This window comes from Taeniopygia guttata, chromosome 1A, assembly GCF_048771995.1.
Source record: "Taeniopygia guttata chromosome 1A, bTaeGut7.mat, whole genome shotgun sequence".
NCBI lineage: Eukaryota > Metazoa > Chordata > Aves > Passeriformes > Estrildidae > Taeniopygia > Taeniopygia guttata.
This window is the reverse complement of record NC_133025.1, coordinates 47,283,013-47,302,194: the sequence shown is the minus strand read 5'-3', so window position 1 is coordinate 47,302,194 and position 19,182 is coordinate 47,283,013. Positions and strand designations below refer to the sequence as shown.

General features: G+C 38.4%; 1 protein-coding gene and 1 long non-coding RNA gene across 7 annotated transcripts in view; one reads left to right on the top strand and one right to left on the bottom strand.

Moving 5' to 3' along the window:
* The window catches only part of LOC140682206 (uncharacterized), a 36,912-nt gene that overhangs the window by 10,719 nt on the left and 7,011 nt on the right, over positions 1 to 19,182 (bottom strand). The window contains exons 2-4 of one of the 2 annotated variants that reach the window (XR_012053522.1): positions 11,802 to 11,987; positions 8,973 to 9,414; positions 8,164 to 8,276 (exon numbers count right to left, since the gene is read on the bottom strand). This is a non-coding gene — a long non-coding RNA (uncharacterized lncRNA). The remainder of the gene's footprint in view (positions 1 to 8,163; positions 8,277 to 8,972; positions 9,415 to 11,801; positions 11,988 to 19,182) is intronic. The other variant, XR_012053523.1, reaches the window with a different exon arrangement.
* The window catches only part of GUCY2C (guanylate cyclase 2C), a 44,455-nt gene that overhangs the window by 19,442 nt on the left and 5,831 nt on the right, over positions 1 to 19,182 (top strand). For 4 of the 5 annotated variants that reach the window (XM_072923334.1, XM_041713521.2, XM_072923337.1 and 1 more), the window contains 10 exons: positions 1,248 to 1,353; positions 1,890 to 1,952; positions 2,505 to 2,576; positions 3,517 to 3,621; positions 4,807 to 4,893; positions 8,961 to 9,093; positions 10,848 to 10,985; positions 15,243 to 15,331; positions 16,060 to 16,151; positions 17,702 to 17,860. In XM_072923334.1, the coding sequence (XP_072779435.1) occupies positions 1,248 to 1,353; positions 1,890 to 1,952; positions 2,505 to 2,576; positions 3,517 to 3,621; positions 4,807 to 4,893; positions 8,961 to 9,093; positions 10,848 to 10,985; positions 15,243 to 15,331; positions 16,060 to 16,151; positions 17,702 to 17,860 (1,044 nt within the window). The remainder of the gene's footprint in view (positions 1 to 1,247; positions 1,354 to 1,889; positions 1,953 to 2,504; positions 2,577 to 3,516; positions 3,622 to 4,806; positions 4,894 to 8,960; positions 9,094 to 10,847; positions 10,986 to 15,242; positions 15,332 to 16,059; positions 16,152 to 17,701; positions 17,861 to 19,182) is intronic. The other variant, XM_072923335.1, reaches the window with a different exon arrangement.

Here is a 19,182-nt window from a genome sequence, read left to right as displayed (position 1 = left end):
ATTATTGTATACATATCATTGTGATAGTCCCAAGCATCAAATACAGAAGAGTTTTGTGAGTATTTTTTAGAATAAAATTTTCACTTTTAGTGTCAAAATAGTAAACTTCTCAAATATAATTGCTACAAAAGATTGTCCCCTAACAAGCAAAGAAGAAAAATTCCTATGAAAATCAACAAAATTCCTCATTATTTGTTCTTTATCTCCTAAGTTTCTAGGACACATGAACTATTCCACAGCTACCTGTGAAGTTCTGACTGCAAAGTAAAAACTCCATGTCCTGAAAAACATGTAACTAAATATTGGACCCAGTAGATTTTAATTCAGTTTGATATGTTCTTAATCACCAGTTGATACCAGTAGTGCATCCTAATGACATGCAGACAGACCTTACAAGGTGGAACAGAGAAAAACAGCTCTTACTGCAATTGTTGATCTTCCTTTTCTTATGCAAATATATATGCTAACAAATGTAGTGAGCAAGGGAATATTTGTGTTGTTAGTCAGTAGTATGGGTTCTACCATTTGGAGCATTTGCCAGCACTTATCAGCGTGCTAGGATTCTCCCACAAACTCTCCAGTCGATCCCGTGGAGTTTTTTAGTAAAGACATGCACAAGTAAGGAGATAATTTGATGAGCACTAGCTGTCTTGTAGCTTTTCTCTAAGACAATACTTGCTCTGAATTTTTGCAGGGGAGACAGCAGTTTCTTTCTCCCATTTCCAAGAACTTGTCCCTCATTTTTACAAAATATGCAGAATACAAGGGGCACCCACAAAAAGGCACCTCATCACTCAACACCTCCTCTCCTGGCATTGTATTCACAGCAGTTCTTACTATCCACTGTTGATAGCAGGACTTCCTTTGGTTTGCATTTGTTTGTGGGACCTCTCTTCCAAGTATATTTAATAATATGGAGGAGAAAACGATATAAAATCCAGATGGTCCTTCATGTTTTAAATTCTTCTGACCACCCCTGAGACTCTGGCAATTGCCTAGCAGTTGTTCTGCTAGATTTGTTCTGTTCTGCTAAAGAATGAATGAGCATTTAGGTTTTCCCAAAGATAGAAGAATTAAAGAGTATCCTCAAACTGGAAAATTGGATGGGAGCCACAGGGCTTGTGCTCAAGTCTCATCAGCCTGTCACACCATCCTTGTGTGACACTAGAGGCTTCCCTGTCCTCATCTCCTGCTGCGGATTTTGGTTCACTGGGAGGATATCTCAAAGGACATCTCTTGTTCTTCAGGAAGTACAGGAGAGATAATGAGCGCCGGTGGAAAAAATGGTCCCATATACCACCTGAGGAAATCTTGCCTCTAGAGACCAGTGAGACAAGTCAAATTAGTTTGAAGGTAAGAGAAGCACAGTGTCCAAAGATGGATCTTGGATTCTGTCTGCTAAAGACAATCAATGCTAGGGCTTTAACATGTTCTGACTACAGCACCCTATGGTTCTGGTAGGAGTAGGACCTGTTACCTTTTGTTTTGTTTTGGTTTGGTTTTGTTTTGTTTTGTTTTGTTTAACCCACACTTGTTGCATTGAAGAAAGAGAGATTATTCCCCATCTATTGCTCCCTAATAGAATACACCTGTTCCCATCAGTAAAGCTCAACTTATGATGGGGGAATGGGCTGGGTATTGACTTCCAGTCTCTGTTAGAAATTATTTCCCCGTGCTTTGTTATGCCTCTGTAATAGCATGAAAACAGCAGGTGGAGGGCCTGGGAGTGGCATGGATGTCCCACAATTTCTGCGGCATGTAGTGACCCTCCCTAGAGAGAGAGGTTTATGCTTCTCTGTGTGGCACACACAGACATTACTAATCTCTCTGGACCTGTTAAGTGAGGAGTAGGTGATAATTGCAAGTTAATTATTCTTCTTTGTTCTCAGATTGATGAAGATAAGAGACGTGACACCACCCAGAGACTGCGCCAGGGCAAGTATGACAAGAAGGTAACCTGACTGCAGTGTCCATGCTCCTTTCCTCACCTTTAGGATGGCACTTTTTGGAGGAGGTCGTTCTACCTCCCCTGACCTTGCAAAATGGTTAGTCCTTATGGAAGGAGTAAGCCGTTTGTTCCCTATCAGCTGCTATGTATTTGTTTTCTGACAGAAGGCTAAATATTAGACTACATGAACCCCTAGCCCAGGAGTACAGAAGCATAAACACAGGGACCAGAATTCTGCTACATTTTGGTACTGAAGAGGTGAATATGTTAATGGAGGACAGGCCATTTACATTGCAATTTTTGTGCATTCAGTAGAGCTATCTGCCTGATTGAGGTATATTCTTGTTGAGTTAAAATCTGCACAATTAATGGATTTAAATCCTTTGAAGAAAATATAGCTCCAGTATTTATTAGCTGATTAACTGAAACTCCAACAGTGAAGCAGTAGGCAGGTGTTCCTGAAATATTTCTTTGTATGGACATTTATTGGAAAAGAAAGATGAATTGCTGTTTTACTAAACCTATGATTTTCCCCCCATTGGTATTTTTCCTTCAGGTGGTGATCCTAAAGGATCTCAAAAACAGTGATGGTAATTTCTCAGAGAAGCAAAAAATAGAACTGAACAAGGTAACTGTTGCACATGGGAACTGGACACAGCAGGGTGGGATGGAGTCTGTGAGTGAAGTCATTGCTTTCCACTGTCAACTCCAAAAGCCATATGCTTGTTCATGTTTGTGAGGTGGACAGGTAATGAGTTCCTCAAAGGATATTGCTTGATGAACTTTATCTTTGTTATGTGATCTCATCACCACTTCAGAGTCTGAATTGTGTGCCAGCCAAGCTGAGGATGAATGAAGTAATTAATGTGCTGTCATATGGCCTTACTTAATAAATTTTTATAGCTGATGCTAAACGGCACTGTACTCTTTTGGCTTATATCATACAAATTCATCAGTAGTGGAATGTTGTAGTTAAATCTTATTATTGAATGCCAAGTGCAGCTCTTTAAATATAAGTTACTCTCTGCTGCCACACAGACTCTTTCAACATGGGAGATTAATTTGGCTGCAGTACTGCATCTTTTTTTTGAATGGTTTTCCTATTACACAACACTGCTATATTGTGAATTCAATAAAGTCTAAAAATACTTCAAAGTAAACTACAGTTGTCTATTTAAATGGACAAACTCCATAATATCATGCAGCATCATTAAATTTTTATTAATTGCTCATTTACTGAATGATTCACATCATTCTGTCACTCATAATGGCTATTCTGGTCAGCTGGGAGATTTGATAGAGAGGCAATAATAGATACTGCAGTGGGCTCTGGAATTAACTTGCAGTATCCAACAGCAGCCACTCTTATCTCCCCAGTCCAGAAGATTCTGGAATGACAAATGCCTTCAAGTACTTCACTCAGTGCCTTAGTACACTCTGGTTTAAGGGAAACTCATACATTTTATCAGGGCCTGAGATAAAAAGCCATGTCACACAAATATCCATGTCCTATGTTTCCGTACTAAAAATGACTGCTTTTAAAAACAGATTAAATGTCTCTGCTCCAGCTCCTACAGATTGATTATTACAACCTGACCAAGTTCTATGGCACTGTGAAGATAGACACCATGATCTTTGGGGTGATTGAATACTGCGAAAGAGGTTCTCTGCGGGTAAAGAATTTTAAGGGTCTCCTTCTATCCCCAAATTATCAAATTTCAAAGTAAGAAAAGAAATCCCCACCTCTGGGTCTTTGACCCTCACGCAGCAGCCATGGACTGAGCAAGAGGTGGCAGGTTTCTGAATCTAAGTTTCCTCTCTCTTGCTTGGTCCTCTCCATCCCTGCCCAGGTTCTGCTGTGTCACTTTGAAGCTTCTCAGCAGCAATAGGACGAGGTGAGGGGGAACCAAAGACAAGTAAAGGCCCAGGCCACAGTAACAGACTGTATTTGTATTGTGTCCCCTATTGGAAGCATATAGGATATAACTTTTTCTTCATTTCCCAATCTGTAGCTGTTGTCTCTGCTGATGTTCTTGTGTACCATAGAGTTTGCAAGGACAGAAAAAATAATATATTCCATATTAGTAAGGGAGGAAAATGGCAAGATCTGCATTATAAGGGAAAACAACACTTAATTTTTGTTTATAAAAAAAAATAGTAAATTGATGCTGGCAAATGTTGCAGCATCAACTTTTTGATGGAAAGATTTACAGTTTATTGCTACCAATATTATTTCAGTGCTAATCATGAAGTGATAATCATCAGCTCTTCTGAGGGCATATATTGTCTCTGCTTCTGTGATCATACAAAGACTGTCATGAGTAGCACTGCTTTCTGGAACAAACTCACAGCAAGGCAACAAAATAATTGTTCTCTAAGTTATTTTCTGGTAAACTGGCATACTCATGGAAGTTTACCTTTATCAATGGATGTCATTGTGGCTGAAAGAACTGTAAATGACTGTCAGGCAAAGATAAAGCAACAGTTTACTTTGAACTTGTAAGGCTAGGAGCAAATTGGTAGGAAATGGACTGTGAGCATAAAACATGGAAAATCCCCTCCTTTCCTCTTGTGCAACTTGAACATTTGTTTCTCAGCTATTTTGTGTTATTAAAAACTTGTTTTGAAAATCAACTTCACAATCTATTTTTAATTGCAGAAACTCTTCTGTAGTCCCCACTTTTCTAACTCTGTGTAAACTTAATATATATTTAATATTCCCTATTTTTTAAGTCAACTTCTGTTCTAATGCATGTACTCTCTATAAAAAACAAAGTTTTTGGTTGAAAGGCATGTAATTTATATACCCATATCTCATCTTCTGCTTTTTCCCTGAAAAACTTTTCTTCTCTTGACAGGATGTTTTAAATGATAAAATATCCTACCCTGATGGCACATTCATGGACTGGGAATTTAAAATCTCTGTCATGTATGATATTGCCAAGGTAAGTGCACTGCTGACAGTGCAATGTAAATCAACCTGTCCTGCCTGCAAAACTGATCCTCTGAGGAGCACAGCTCTCAAGGTCTTCTATCCTAGAGCTGTATGCCCTTCCAGTCTGTTCTCCTCTGGGGACAGATATCCAAGGCAGGAGAAGCCAGTGGCTTTCAGACTGTAGGAGGAAATAGGGGCCAGAACTGGCTTGGGTCTACTTATAAATAAACAAATGAACTATACCCCAAAGAAATGTGGACCAAAGATCAGAGGGTTACAATCTGCTGACCAGTGGCTCTGATAAATAGGGCTTATGCAGTCATGAGCTCTGCAAAGCACACTGCTTTGTGGCCTCAGGTAAAGCTTACAGAGCAAAACTGTATTTTTTCAAATCATAGAATTATACTAATATATATCCAGAGAGGGGATCAACTTTTTCTAAACAAAATGTTTATGTACCATCCTGATTTTCTCACTAGAGTGAGACACACTCGTTTCTCACTACAGCTATTCATTTTAAGCAGTTTGAGAGGGAAAAAATTAATCTTGTACATAAACCAAGGCTGATTTTCAGTAGCTTTCAACAGATCTTTGATTTTTAGATCCTTGTGGTAGGAAAAATCAATATGCACAGTAAAGGAAATTCTGGAATTTCTTCATTAGAGACTTGTAACTGTTTAGCTAGTAGGTAAGGACCTTTTGTAATTTACTGGTGTAATAATTCATTATACCTCTACAGATAGTGTTGAGAATCCCCTCTGTCTTTTTGCTAGTGCTCAGCTGCTCTCCTCTTCCTATTGGTGGTTTGCAGTTGGATGGTCCTCCTGTTTCCCTATATGCACCAGTTCAGATTTGGTCTTCACGATGAATGACTCCACTATGTCTGTTCTAAAGAGATATTGAAAATCTTGTGCTTTATTAAAGCCCCCTTAATCCAAATTGTCATAGTTTGTTGGCCTTGTTAATGACTTTCAAGTTCAGTTAATGTTCAGTTAATTTCATTTTAAATAGCAACTGAGGAGTTTCCCTTCCTCCTCAAAACCCAGGGTATTTTTTAACCCTTTACACCTTCAGATCACCTTCAGATGTTTCCTTAGAAAATAATGATTAGTGCTGTCTCCATTTATGAGGAAAGAGAAATCCCAGTCCCTCTGAAGGGAGTGACCAAATGCCCAATGACTGCATTCATACTGAGACTGCACAGCCAGTAATTTGCTGCACCATTGGTAAAGGGGACATGGCACCTGAGGATGGATTGGCACATAGCATCCACGGAATGGCTCCTGAGCATTATTAGCTGTGTCAGTAGAGATGGTTCACAAACTCTTCATGAAAACTTGTACGTATCTAGGAACATCAGGAAAATTACTGACAACTTCTCCTATTCCTTGACTTGATACTATGGTGAAGCTTCTGGGACCTACACATTTCCATGAAATGCTAGCATTGCTTTTTCCAAACCCTATCTTCTAAACCTTCAAGCACCCTGTCCATATTTACTTGAATAGCTTCTCTTTTTAAAGAAGTAATTTCATGGCTTCTCAACTCCAGTTCCTCTCATCTCAGTACCTATCCTTTCAAGTCCAGCTGCAGCTCTCAAGGCTATAAAAATACTTATGACCAGGTGTAGCAGTTCCTTTGCCTTCCTTTTGAGGATGCTTCTCCCTTTCCACACCACCACTTTCATACACTCTGCTTTTACCATGGCCCAAACACTACTTGTACTATGCTTGCACGAGAAGCTGCTGCATCTGCTTCTGAAGAAAGGTTGGGTCACCTGTATTCCCTAGAGCAAACAGCCAAGTGATGACTATTCTTGGAGCAGTCACTAGTTCAACAGAGAAGGTGGGGTGGCCAAAGAGGAAGCCCTAAATATTCTCTGTTCACTTCTCCCCCTCCATTTTTTCTTTCCTTTTTTCTATTGTAGCTGCCTCTTGGATTGATGGGACCACCTTGTAACTACATGGATTTGGCCATGTGACAAAAGAGTTCTGATGAAAGGTCACTGAGAGGGAATTGCAGTAATCAAGCCTTGTAGTTATTAGTGAATACACTGTCATTGCAATACTGTTTATTAAATACGTGACTGCTGTAGGATATTGTGCAAGGGGCTGTAATATTCTTGCATTGTGCCAGGAAAAGGTTTGTCAGTAGGAACTAAAGCTGCAGAGTTCCAGAGCAAAGGTTACAAGAATGCTCAAATATTTGGAACTATTGTACTGAAAGTCATAAATTTTGAAAATCACATTGTGGGTTTTTAGTAAGTTCCGTGTTTTCAGGTAGGTGCATAGGATAGTGGGGAGGAAAGAGGGAAATTTTACCAGGTACATTTACAAGACCTTTGCCTGCAGAATTGTTAACAAGAAAGCCTTGGGGTAAGGAAATCTAAATTACCTCTGCCTGTCATTTGATGCTGATACTCATTGAGAATTCTGCTGCAGTAATGGGAATATTTTGTGGCTAATGAAAGCAGGAGCTGTAAGAAGGAGCTGCTAGAGGAAATAGGGCCTAAATCAGGCAAAACATCTGGGTAGTGTCATCAGGGCTGCATGCTAAAGCTGCTTAATCAAGAAATGTGTTCCTTGGTATAGTGTGCACGCAATCTCTGTAAATTTGGCATGGTCTAGATAGGTCCAGGATAACCAGTCCAACAACATTCTCCAGAGACTGCATCTTTTGCAGGCTGCTTGTGTCTCAAACATATATCTGCTCTGCCCAAAACTCAGCTTGTATCTCAGTGATCTCTTGTAGCATTTGCTGATCCATTCCCAATTATTAGTAACCCCGTACTTGAAAAGAAAACCCAACATTTCATACAGTGTATCATGACCACATGAGCTGTGGTAACCCTGATGAGATTCTATCTACCAGTTATACAAAAGGATGAGCTATACATGTAGGAGCCTAAGTGGAAGATAATTCAGAGAAGAAAGTGAACAGATATGACATACATATTCTAGCGTCCACAGGATATAGACGTTGCACTTCATATACTGAGCACAAAGAAAAGAGGACTATAGAAAGAAGAACAACCAGCAATAGGTTATAAGTAGGTGTGAGTTTAAGTAGTTCAGAAGAGTGAGATGAAACAGAATAAATAATAGCAAGAGGGTACAAATTAGCATAACTACTCCCTTCTTCAGTTGACACCCACTTAATAATGTTCTTTTCCTGCTGTGCCTCAGTGTTAGCCCCTTCTCATGTATTGCACCGTATTTGAGTGTCTTAGACTAGGTCAGATAATTTACAGGCAATGAGTAAAAAGGGGCAAGATACACACCTCTGTATGCCTCTGAGTCAGGAGTCTGAATCCCAGGAAATAAAGACGAAACTGCCTTGGCCAGGCCTCATGCTTGCTTCAAGTTTCGCTCATTGACAGCTGGCATGTATTGCCTTGTACAGAGAAAACCATAAACAGTCAGGTCAGCAGAGACCTTTATGTCTGTCTAGTCTGATCCTCTGTCTGATCTAACCCCTAATGCATCATCTGACACTCTCTGCATTGACTGCTCTGGAGCCCTCTGCTTTGCAGTTAGAGGATCTGCTGCAATGTTTCAGAAAATATTTCTGGTGTATGGTAATCTTCAAAGACATAAAGAGCAATTCCTCTCACACTTCTTGTGTCTGTTGGATGAAAGTGTAATTGGAAGCACTTCTTCGTGTAACATTCCAATAAATCTATACTAAATTTACCAAAAAAACATTTATTGCAAGTGAAATTAAAACTTTTGTGGGAAGAAATAAATTTCCTTAATTACTTAAGGAAATATTGTTCCAATATTGACAAAACCAAGATGCTATGTCAGATTGTTGTTAACTAAGAGTGAGAATGGCCTCCCATGACATGACCCACTTCCTCATTTTTTAATATTGACTGTTCCTAAGACCTTGGAAAGTCTCCTTTGTAAAATAATAATATGAAAGGGAATTGTGATTTATGCATATCCATTGCAGATGAAGTCCATCTAATTACTTGCACAGATATTATGCTAATATTCAGGTTCTCGTTTGAGTCTGGTAACATCTGAGTGTCTCCTATGTCGTTGTGCTTTCTGTCTCTTTTATTCTCAACCACAGGGGATGTCTTACCTGCACTCAAGCAAAACTGAAGTCCATGGTCGACTCAAATCCACAAACTGTGTAGTAGACAATCGCATGGTAGTGAAGATCACTGATTTTGGCTGTAATTCAATTCTGCCTCCAAGGAAAGGTAAAAAAAATGCCCAACTGGACTCTCCTTCACTGTTTCAAACCCAATGGAATTTTCTTATCTTCATAGACCAGTAGGGTCTAATTACATCTTGTACACAGTACAAAACAATGCAACTTTGATTCATATTATAGCAGCAATTATATCCTTTTAATTTCAATAACACAATGGAAGAATTACTAGCAGGCAGTGTGAGAACGAAGGAAAGATGAATATTCAGCTTTTAGTTTAGAAACAGAGATTTCCCTGTGGCTGAGATGTAAGAAACATTTTCAGTATCCAATTCCTTCATGCAGACAGCTCTTTTCAGCAGTGGTACTGCTGAAAAGAAAAAAATTAGTTAATTTACCATAAATCTTGTAGTTGATTAGATACGTGTGTTACCACAGTGCTCTGTAATATCATTTAAACAGTAACATACATGACTCTGATAATCACTGAAAAAAATCCATATTGATATGCAATGATAACTCTGTTTCTTATCCCTTAGTTAGAAATTTCATAATATATGCTCAACCAGATTGAAATAATATTAATAGCTTTTCTCTACATTTTCTATTCACCTCACATTAATAAAATATTTCTGTAAAATAGAACACTCATTTCTACTCATCTTTTCCTTCTTACTTGATCTGGAGTGAAAAGATGAGCCCATCTGAAATTATGTCATTTGACTCTATAGGGTAGTGCTTGGGGTATAATAAGCTCAGCACTGTCCTGTTACTGCAGCATATGACCTGAAAAGAAGCTGGTTGCACCCAGTTTGAAGAAACTTTTTACATTAAGACACAAACATACTGAAGAGTAGCAATAAGAACATAAAAAAGGACGAGGAAGAGCTCACTGAACATAAATGTTCTATTCATTCTTCATTTTACAATTTTAAAATTTAATTTATTATTATTATTACTACATTGTCATGTATTTCTCTTATTTTATTGCTTGTAAGCAGACTCAAAATTTCTCAGCGTATGTCCTTGATGAAAACTCAGTGTTTCACAAGAGATCCACGGATTCATTGTGGCTGGATGTTACAGCCTAATATCGTAACACTGTCTTCAGGGTCACTGTGATCAGGTCTCTGTTATGGTATGTCACCAGCATGTCACAGCTGTTGTACCATGGCAGCATTCTGGTTTTGAGGTACAATGGTGCTCATTGTACTAGAAATACAGATTAATAATTTCTGTAGAAAGCAAGTAGTTATGAGCAGGTAATATTATGTCAGGCTCAAAAGAACTTGAAAATTATTTCATTAGCTTCATGATATCAAAGTCATTGGGAAATACTGCAGTCTTCTTATCAGACACTGTGTATAAAAACCCCTCGCATCTCCTAGCTCAATATCTGTGGCTCAGGGTTTTTTTAGTAAAGCACTGGCATTCCTTGGTCTGATCCAGATACATAGGCTATTTCTAAGAAGCCTTTGAAACTTAGCTAAGAAAAGCAAGTTCATTACCAATAAACATAACTTTTCTGAAGGCGTAAGAGTCTGCATCTACAGTGGAAAGTAGCAGGGTCAACAAATCCCAGAAAATTAAAAACTATATCAGAGGTTTATCTAGCGTGTATTGATGTCAGCTTCTCAACAAAAATGCTAAAGTAGGAAATACCAATAAGCTCTGGATTGGATATGAAAAGAGTAAAAGGAAACATCATTATAGCCAGTGGATGGTCTGAGAAGGACCACCCTTTTTGCAATTACTTCTCTCCTCTCCCCTTTACATCATCCCACATTGCATCTGTATCTTCAGACCTGTGGACAGCTCCTGAGCATCTCCGGCATGCTGATGTATCTCAGAAGGGTGATGTATATGGCTATGGCATCATTGCCCAAGAAATCATCCTACGCAGAGAAACGTTCTACACCAAACACTGCTGGGACAACAGAGGTAATTCCGCAGATTTCTCCTCTATTTCATCCCTTCTGGGATGGTTGTAGCTGTAACTGGCCTATTCTCCTTATTTTGTGAAAGGCACTGTCTCTGATAACTGTTTGAACAGCTGCTCCTTTCTCCGTGTGGTGAATGAAGAACCTTTTTGAAGGATCTCACTGTGGGGACAAGTGTCCCTATTTCTTCTGTAAATAAAGTTTGCATTGAGTTTTCTTGGCCTTTCTCTTCCCTTCTCACCTGGAGCTCAGCATTACAGAAGTTAACATTATACAATGCTGTCTAGACTTACTGTAACATTTAAAGGCCTCAAAGGTTTTTCTATTTTGACTTGTAAACAACATGTAATATGCCATTTATTTTAGGCAGCATAAGTCAGCATTGTCAACACAGAAAAACAAAAACTCAGCTGCATGACACAAGAACAGTTGGAATTTAAAAACTGGCAATTCAGACTTCATTCAAGCTGGTTATAATTAACTTTAGCAATTTAACTTCTGTCAGAAAAATCATCTCCTCCTGTAGTGCATCTATTAAACCCTGTATTGTGCATTTTGTGACATTGTTTTTGAGTAGCATTTGTGGTTTTAAGCCCATCTGGGCATTAAGTACCATGCAGCTGCTTGCTCAACCCCCCCTCTCTACTGTCCTTCCCCTTGGTGGAATCAGGAGGAGAATCAAAGTAAAACTTATATGTTGAGATAAGAACAGTTAAATAACTGAAAATAAGGTAAAATACAATATTAATGATAAATTATAGTACTAATGATAATAAAAAGGGAAAAACAAGTGATGAACAATGAAATTGCGCAGTACCTGCTGACTGATACCAGACTCCCCTTCCTGAACACAGATAATCCTCCCTTCCAGGTAAGTTCCCCCAGTTTATATGCCAGGTGTGATGTTCTTTGGTGTGGAATATCCCTTTGCTTAGTCTGGGTCACCTGTCCCAGCTATGCTGTCTCCTAGTTTCTTTAGTGTAGCTTCTCACTGGCAGGGGACCTGAAACAAGTTTAAAAAAATGGTCCTTGATTTAGGATAAATACAGCTTAGCAAAATACCAAAACATCAGTGTGTTACCATTCTTATTCCAAAATAAAAACACAACATGCTAACAGTTTCTGAGAAGAAATTAACTACCCTAGCTAAAACTGGCTCAATATTCACCCCTATCCAGCCCAATTCCCAGAATCCAGGCATTATTATATCCTAAAACTGCCAGAGAAACGTGTGGGTTTGGGATTTTCCTAGTGACTAACAACAGTTACTAACAACAAATTTAGACATAGCCTTTACCTCTGAGTCATTCTGTTAGATCCGCCTCACGTTTGTTAAAACATCCAGAGCAGCAGCTCGACAGACTAATAGCCCTTTTTCTGAATCACATTTGAGAATAATTTCTGGGGCATGTTCATCATCCTACATTATAACAAATCTGTGTTCATATTTGGGGAAACACAGTTTTTGACATTACCAACTCTGTAATATAAATGTAGATCTAATGGAGTTTAGAAATGGCTGTTCTCCTTAAACCAAACTCTTCAGTATTCCATGCTTAATTAAAGGTAGAGAAAATAAAGCCATTCTATTCCTATTTCTTGGGAAGTGGCAGGCACAATTCTTATGAATGCAAGAATTCTACAAATATTGCCAACATGGAGAAAGTGCAATGCCCTACCTTGCTCATTTTGACTTGTAAGGCAAATCCATAGCAAACTACATTCTTTTAATGGCTTGTTGAGCATTTGCAGTCTTTCTGTGTTGTGTTAATGGTATTAAGTTAGCCTCAGACATAGTGTTTCTTTGCTTTTCTGAGATGTGGTGGCATCCTCACTGCTCTGCCTTTGACCCTTGCTGTCATAGCCAGAACCTGGCTCCTTGTTTTATCTTTGACCTGTATCTTAATATTGACCTGTATTCTGTCCTTTTGGAAAGACTGTCCCTTTCAAGAGAGTAATCTTGTCTTGAAAGATTAACAGCAAGAGGGTAATCCATAGAATTTAAAGATTTTGTAGCACCTAAGCAAGGTACCTAACAGCACTTAAGTGATGTTGCTGGAGATGGTTATATATTAGCACATGAGGTAAGACTACAATAAATTTACTAGGTGTGAAATCTCTTTGCTAAATCTAGGTCCACTGTAACTTAAAAAAATAATCTGCTTTGTAAATTTCAGATGAAATTTTACATTTTCCATTCACTGAGGGGATTGTTTTCTCCACAAAACCTTTTTTCCATAAAAGCATTATTAGATGTCTGAGATACATATTGCTGGTCTAATGGCTTCTGGTATTATTCTTGAGTTTTGGTTATGAAAGTTGAGTAAAATGTGTTCATCAGTTCATCAAATTTCATGTAACAGAAAGGAATTAGTTTTATTACATATTGCTGAAGTGCCTCCTCATTTAAATGTCTGGTTAATTCATTAGCCAAGATGAGCAAGACAGTGAACCACGCTTATTCAAACACTTCTGCATTTTGCTTGTGGCATCATCTAACTTTGGTAGACAGTAGCTTAAGCTTGAGGTGACAAATGTCCAAGATAAAAAGAGGGGGGAAAGTACCAAATTAGAGTTAGTGGTAGTGGACAAAGAAATGTCCCTATTGTATGTTAGAATGATTTGGTTTTTAAGTCACGAGAGAAACTCTTTCAATGGCTAGGCTATCAGAAGTTAGTCTCTGCAAATTAGAAGACATGATATTGATATTTCAGGATAACTGATATAACTGCTTCTCCAGGCTTAAATGACAGCAGCAAAAACTGTGTTCAGACTTTAAAAGACTTATTAAAAAAAACCCATACCTAAGCTCCATCCACCAACTTAGAAAAATTAAATTCTTCTTTCAGTTACTCAGTGAGCCAATTTTCTGAACATGAAAATATGTATCAATCAACTTAATGTACAATAATACTGCTGCTAATGAGAGAGAAGAAGTCCCATGACAGGTATACAGAACTGGATTTCTAATGTATAGAAGTAAGTAGGTCATAGTCCTCTTCACTGACATCTCTGCAAGAAGCTGTTCCCCATCTGGTTACTCCACTCTTCTGCAGAAACACCTCATTCACTGCTCAAGACTGTGAAATCTTGCCACGTACCAACGCTCAATTAAGCTGCCTCCTTGTTCCACTACTTTCTGTCACTGACTAATTGCAGTATTGCTAATAGGTGCTGTTACTTCCTCTCTCAGGTGTGTGTCCAAGCATAGAAATCCAGCACATTCCTCCTGCATACATGAGCCCTACACAGATTTTCTTGTTTCTAAGCCCACAGAAGACTTCTCAGCAGTTTCTCCACTCCATATCATTTGGGAGACTCAAGTTTCCTGCTCCTTCTCTAGTCTGTAATTTCTGTACCAAAAAGTTGGAGGCTGTTATATCATTTTGGGGTGATCATGCACATTGGGGATGTTTAGGCATCTGTAGCTGCCCTTGACCAGTGTAATTACAAATCTTCCTCATGTCATTATATTCTTCCTTCAGTAAAATTATATCCCAAATGTAATCAGATATTATTAATATAAATAATCTGTTCTGATTCACATATCCCTTTCAATTTCCCTTTAGAGATAAAAAATTACTTAATTACTTCTCTTTTTTAAACACCTCCCTTCCCTGTAATTCTTGAAGTCTGCAGGAGAAAGACAAAGGCAAATATTTTTGCTTTATCTCTCTCTTACTGTGCTTAAATTGAGCTGTGCAAATGCAGTCTGATTTTGATGTGTTCAGAGTCCAAAAACTTTCATAGAATGGGTTTAATGACTAGGAGTGCAAATGAGTTAACAAATGCAATGCTTTTAACCCATTTATATTAATAGTTTAGTTTTAAGGAAGTTAAGCATCTGCAGGATGATTTGAACTGCTTTAATGACCGGCATATGTCTCCACACTTTTGATCAAGTTGCAATGGTCTTTTTACATTGTTTTTTACTATAATTATACTTCATGCTGAAAGGCACACTAATAATGCCCAACATTCATTTGGGAAGATGCCATAACTGTGTCTACTGTGACCAGTAAATAAACTTATGTATAATTCTATTTGTTTTGCTTTTAGAGACCTTCAAGCCAACTTGTTTTGGTCTTTTGCCATATAATTAGAAAAGCTCCAAAGTTGAAATTCACATCAAAATGAGGGAACTGTTGTCATGACTTCTGTTTGTACAGTATCTTGTAGCATCATAGACTGCTGTAGACAAAAAATGTCCTTCCTATGTTTTTTTTTGTCTAAAACTTTGATCTTTTTCATGTACTAGAGAAACTTTACAGAGTGGAGAGAGGCGAAGGAGTAAAGCCTTTCCGACCAGACCTGACCTTGGAAACAGTGGGAGAAAAACAGATGGAAGTAAGCTAATAATTAATTAAGCCATTTTCTGGGTGAAGAGTGAAGTCCTGGCCAAACTAAAACCTATGATCATGGGAAGATGAAAGCTATGCATTTTATGCCAAATGCCCTAATTTGTGGGAAGAAATTGCATTCTATAGTTGTCAGCAGAAATTTGAAATACAAGTCACAGAAATTATTTCACTGCAAAGAAACAGACACTTGTGGTGCCACTCTTCTAATCTATTTTAGATATCCTTGAGATGGGATGAATTGCTCCTCAAGTATACCTCTCTTCACTGGTATAGCCCCTATGGATTCTTGCATGGGTGAAAATGTCTGTATTGTAGATATTCACATATTCAGCAATCAGCCCCATTCTTTTTGGCTGAATCTCCAGTTTCAGAAAAATCCCAAACATGGGATATTGGAAATATAATTACCACAGCATTTACCACCATGTCAGTAACTGTCTGACATCAGTCTGCAAGACTGGATCCATTTACTTGCCTTTCATTTGTGTATTGCAAATTCAAGTTAAGATCATGTCACTAGTCATCACAGAGCTGAGATGCCTGCAATGAGTATTCTAACCATAGGTTCAAGACAGTTAGTCACACAATTTAATACGTTGCTAGTCAAGAGTAACCAGAAATTCCCTAATGAACTAGTGCTATTTAGCACTACTCTATATCCATTATGTCTATATCCATTACTCAGGTAGACTTTTCTTAAATTTTTGTTTGAAGGTATATACACTAGTGAAAAGCTGCTGGGAGGAAGATCCAGAGAAAAGGCCTGACTTTAAGAAAATTGAGAGTACTCTGGCTAAAATATTCAGGTGAGTAGCAGGGGCATTTTTAAAAGATGCTCCAAACTCCTCCTCTATTAGAAAGCTCATATTTTTAAGTATGTAAATTGATGTGATTATGATTCAGTCAGTGGAAAATGCTAGTGTCTTCACTTTGGTCCTCTTTCATTCTTTGCAGAAAAGTAGGTGAGCATGTGCATATGTTATGTATACATACACCTGTGTGTAGTTACCTAGCTGAGTGAGGGTGAGATGATCACCATACTTCAGATTGGTACATTATGAAAGTAGCAAGCTGGATAATTAGGGATTTAAACCAATCAAGTTATTCCCTCCCTGTCTCTAGTCAAGAGTTGGATAGTGACTCATGTCATCTCAGTTTTAGTAAATGAATGCACATAGATGTTTGAATGATGATTTGAAAGTTTGGATGGTCCCAAATTAAGCTGACTAGAAATGCTGAATTGTAATTCACAAGAAGTATTAATTACAGGGCTTTGGTTGTAAAAAGTTGTGGGAAAATAATAAGGGTCATAGCTGGATAAACCCTGTGGGGTTACACAGGCCTTTCACCTGGACAATGCTTCATTGTTCCTGAAGAATTTGGACTGAATTAATTATTCCAATGACCAAGCCCTGAGCTTTTAATCACTTCTCCTGGGACATTGCTCCCTAGTTTTTAAGGCTCTCCCAATCAACAAACCCCAACAGCACCATTTTGCACTTTATATGGGCAGGACAGCTGTACTATGCATAACCATGGATCAGCTGAATAACCTTTCTGCAGCTGAATATAAAGGTTCAGCTCCTAAGCCTCCATCCTGCAAAAGCAAAGAGGCTGCTTCTTGTCACATGCAATATGGGTGGGTCTAAGATGATGAATCCCTGATACAAAATTTGTTTAAAGTAGGAGTGATTTTGAAGTCCTGTTGGATACAAAACTAATCTGACCCTTCCAGTCAGACTGGTCCCAATTACTTTCAGCCTGCTTTGGTGAGTGCAGGCTACCCAGACAAACAGGGGTTTGAGTGGCTCATGTTACCACACTTCTTCTTCCAGGGGTTAGTAGGCTTGAGTCAGCAGGATTTTGTGAATAAAATTAGCCCTGGGGCTGTTAATTGTTCCACTGTATTCTTCAGTCTTCTAAACAGACAGCCCCAAATTGTCTTAATTCTTCTGCTGATGTCCCCATCTAAACATTATGTGCAATTTTCTGCCTACTATTTTTAGCTTTCTCTCAGAATCTGAACTTCTCAGTTACTTTTAATAAATGAATGCTCCTGGGTTACCTAACGTAATCTGGAATTTACAATATTAGCAGGGTTAGGTGATTGAAGGGTGCTTTAAGAATTAGCAGTTACAACTGACAAGTGTGGACTCCAGATATTTAATTCATCTACGTAAGTCCTCCAAGCAAGCAAAAGAATGATGCACTTGAGGCAATTTGCATTTTAACTATAGGGAAGTCAAACACTAGAGAAATTTTCTGCTGCTGCTTTTTAGCCTCCTTTTAGCTTCTCTCAACAATGTCTGTCTATCAGTCTTTCTTCTTGACTCCCGTGTAATTCTGTTATTTGCAGTAATTTCCATGGCCAGACCAATGAAAGCTACATGGATACCCTGATCCGGCGTCTACAGCTGTACTCACGGAACTTGGAACACCTGGTGGAGGAAAGGACAGAGCTGTACAAAGCAGAGAGGGACAGAGCAGACAGGCTTAATTTCATGTTACTTCCAAGGTAACTGGCCAAGAGGATTTTCGCTGGCATTTTATTTACATACACCCGATTATTGCAGAGTAGGGGATAGGATTAATGTTTATGTTCTATTTTCTTCCAATCTAATCTAATCCTGTGAGGAAAGAAAGAAGAAACAGCTGTCCCTGAGCTTTCCACCCTATGGTAAGAGTTTCAATCCAAGGTGGTATTGGGATCCATTATCTTGCTCAACATTTCTTCATGCACAGGATCCCCCTTTCCAGCACAAGCCTCCCTTTCACTGCCTTCAGAGATCACAGATCTACAGTAATCCCACATCACAGAGCTCTGCTCTGCTCCAGCACTTTACTGGTTAGAAGGAGTGTCTTCAGCTGAAGAGTGGAGTCTAACTTCAGGCTGGGATTTAGCAATGCAAGAGAGGGGCTGAGGTTGGCCTGGCCATACTGGGTTAGATGGATTCTTCAGAATATGCTATAGGAAAAGTATTACTGACATTCTAATATTGGCAATACCAGTAATTTTGGTATTGCACATATTTGGAATATTAAAACTATACTATCCCGGTATGTCATTACTAGTTTCAAGGGTATTTCAGTAGTCAGGTTATTCATTTTATGACTCATCACAAAAAAAAAAAAAAAAAAAAAAAAAAAAAAAAAGAAGAAAAGAAAAAAAAAAGTGTGTGTTCAGTCCAGTTTTGGGGGAAATCAAGAATGATCTGGCTGTATAGACAGTGCAACAAGGAATTCATGTCACCTTCCACTCTTTGTTGCTCCTACCACTCTGTTACCATTTCATTGTAGATAGAACACAGCATTGTGCAAAACCTATAATTTTCTGGGTCTCTTTCAGTTCTTCTCTTTTAATATCACCACTAGGAACAGATAGTTCCCTGGATTTAGAATTGCAAGAAAAAGAAGGTCCCTCTTGAATAGACATTGACTATCATGGTATTGAATTTTTCTTCCATAAATTACCAGACTAAGATACCTCATCTGAAATCAGGATGAGTTGATGTAATTATTAAAATGAAATTACTTCTGTGCTGGGAAAACAGAAAAATATGTCTGTTCTTACTTGTTGTAGGGGTAGAATGTAGGTCTACATGTCAAGAAGTTCAGAATTTCAGTTTTAAATTTGACTCAGCATCCCTGTTTCTGACTTTAACCAGGAAGCTCAGTTGCCTGTGTTGCAGTTTCCTCTTGCCTGTTCACACACTTGGAGTTTGAAAGTCTGTAGTGCATTAATTACCATTAGTAAGTGTTTTGAGGCCCCTGGCTTAAAGGCATTATGGCATCTAAAATGTGATTACAATGGCAGTTTTCAGCAAACTATTTAATGTT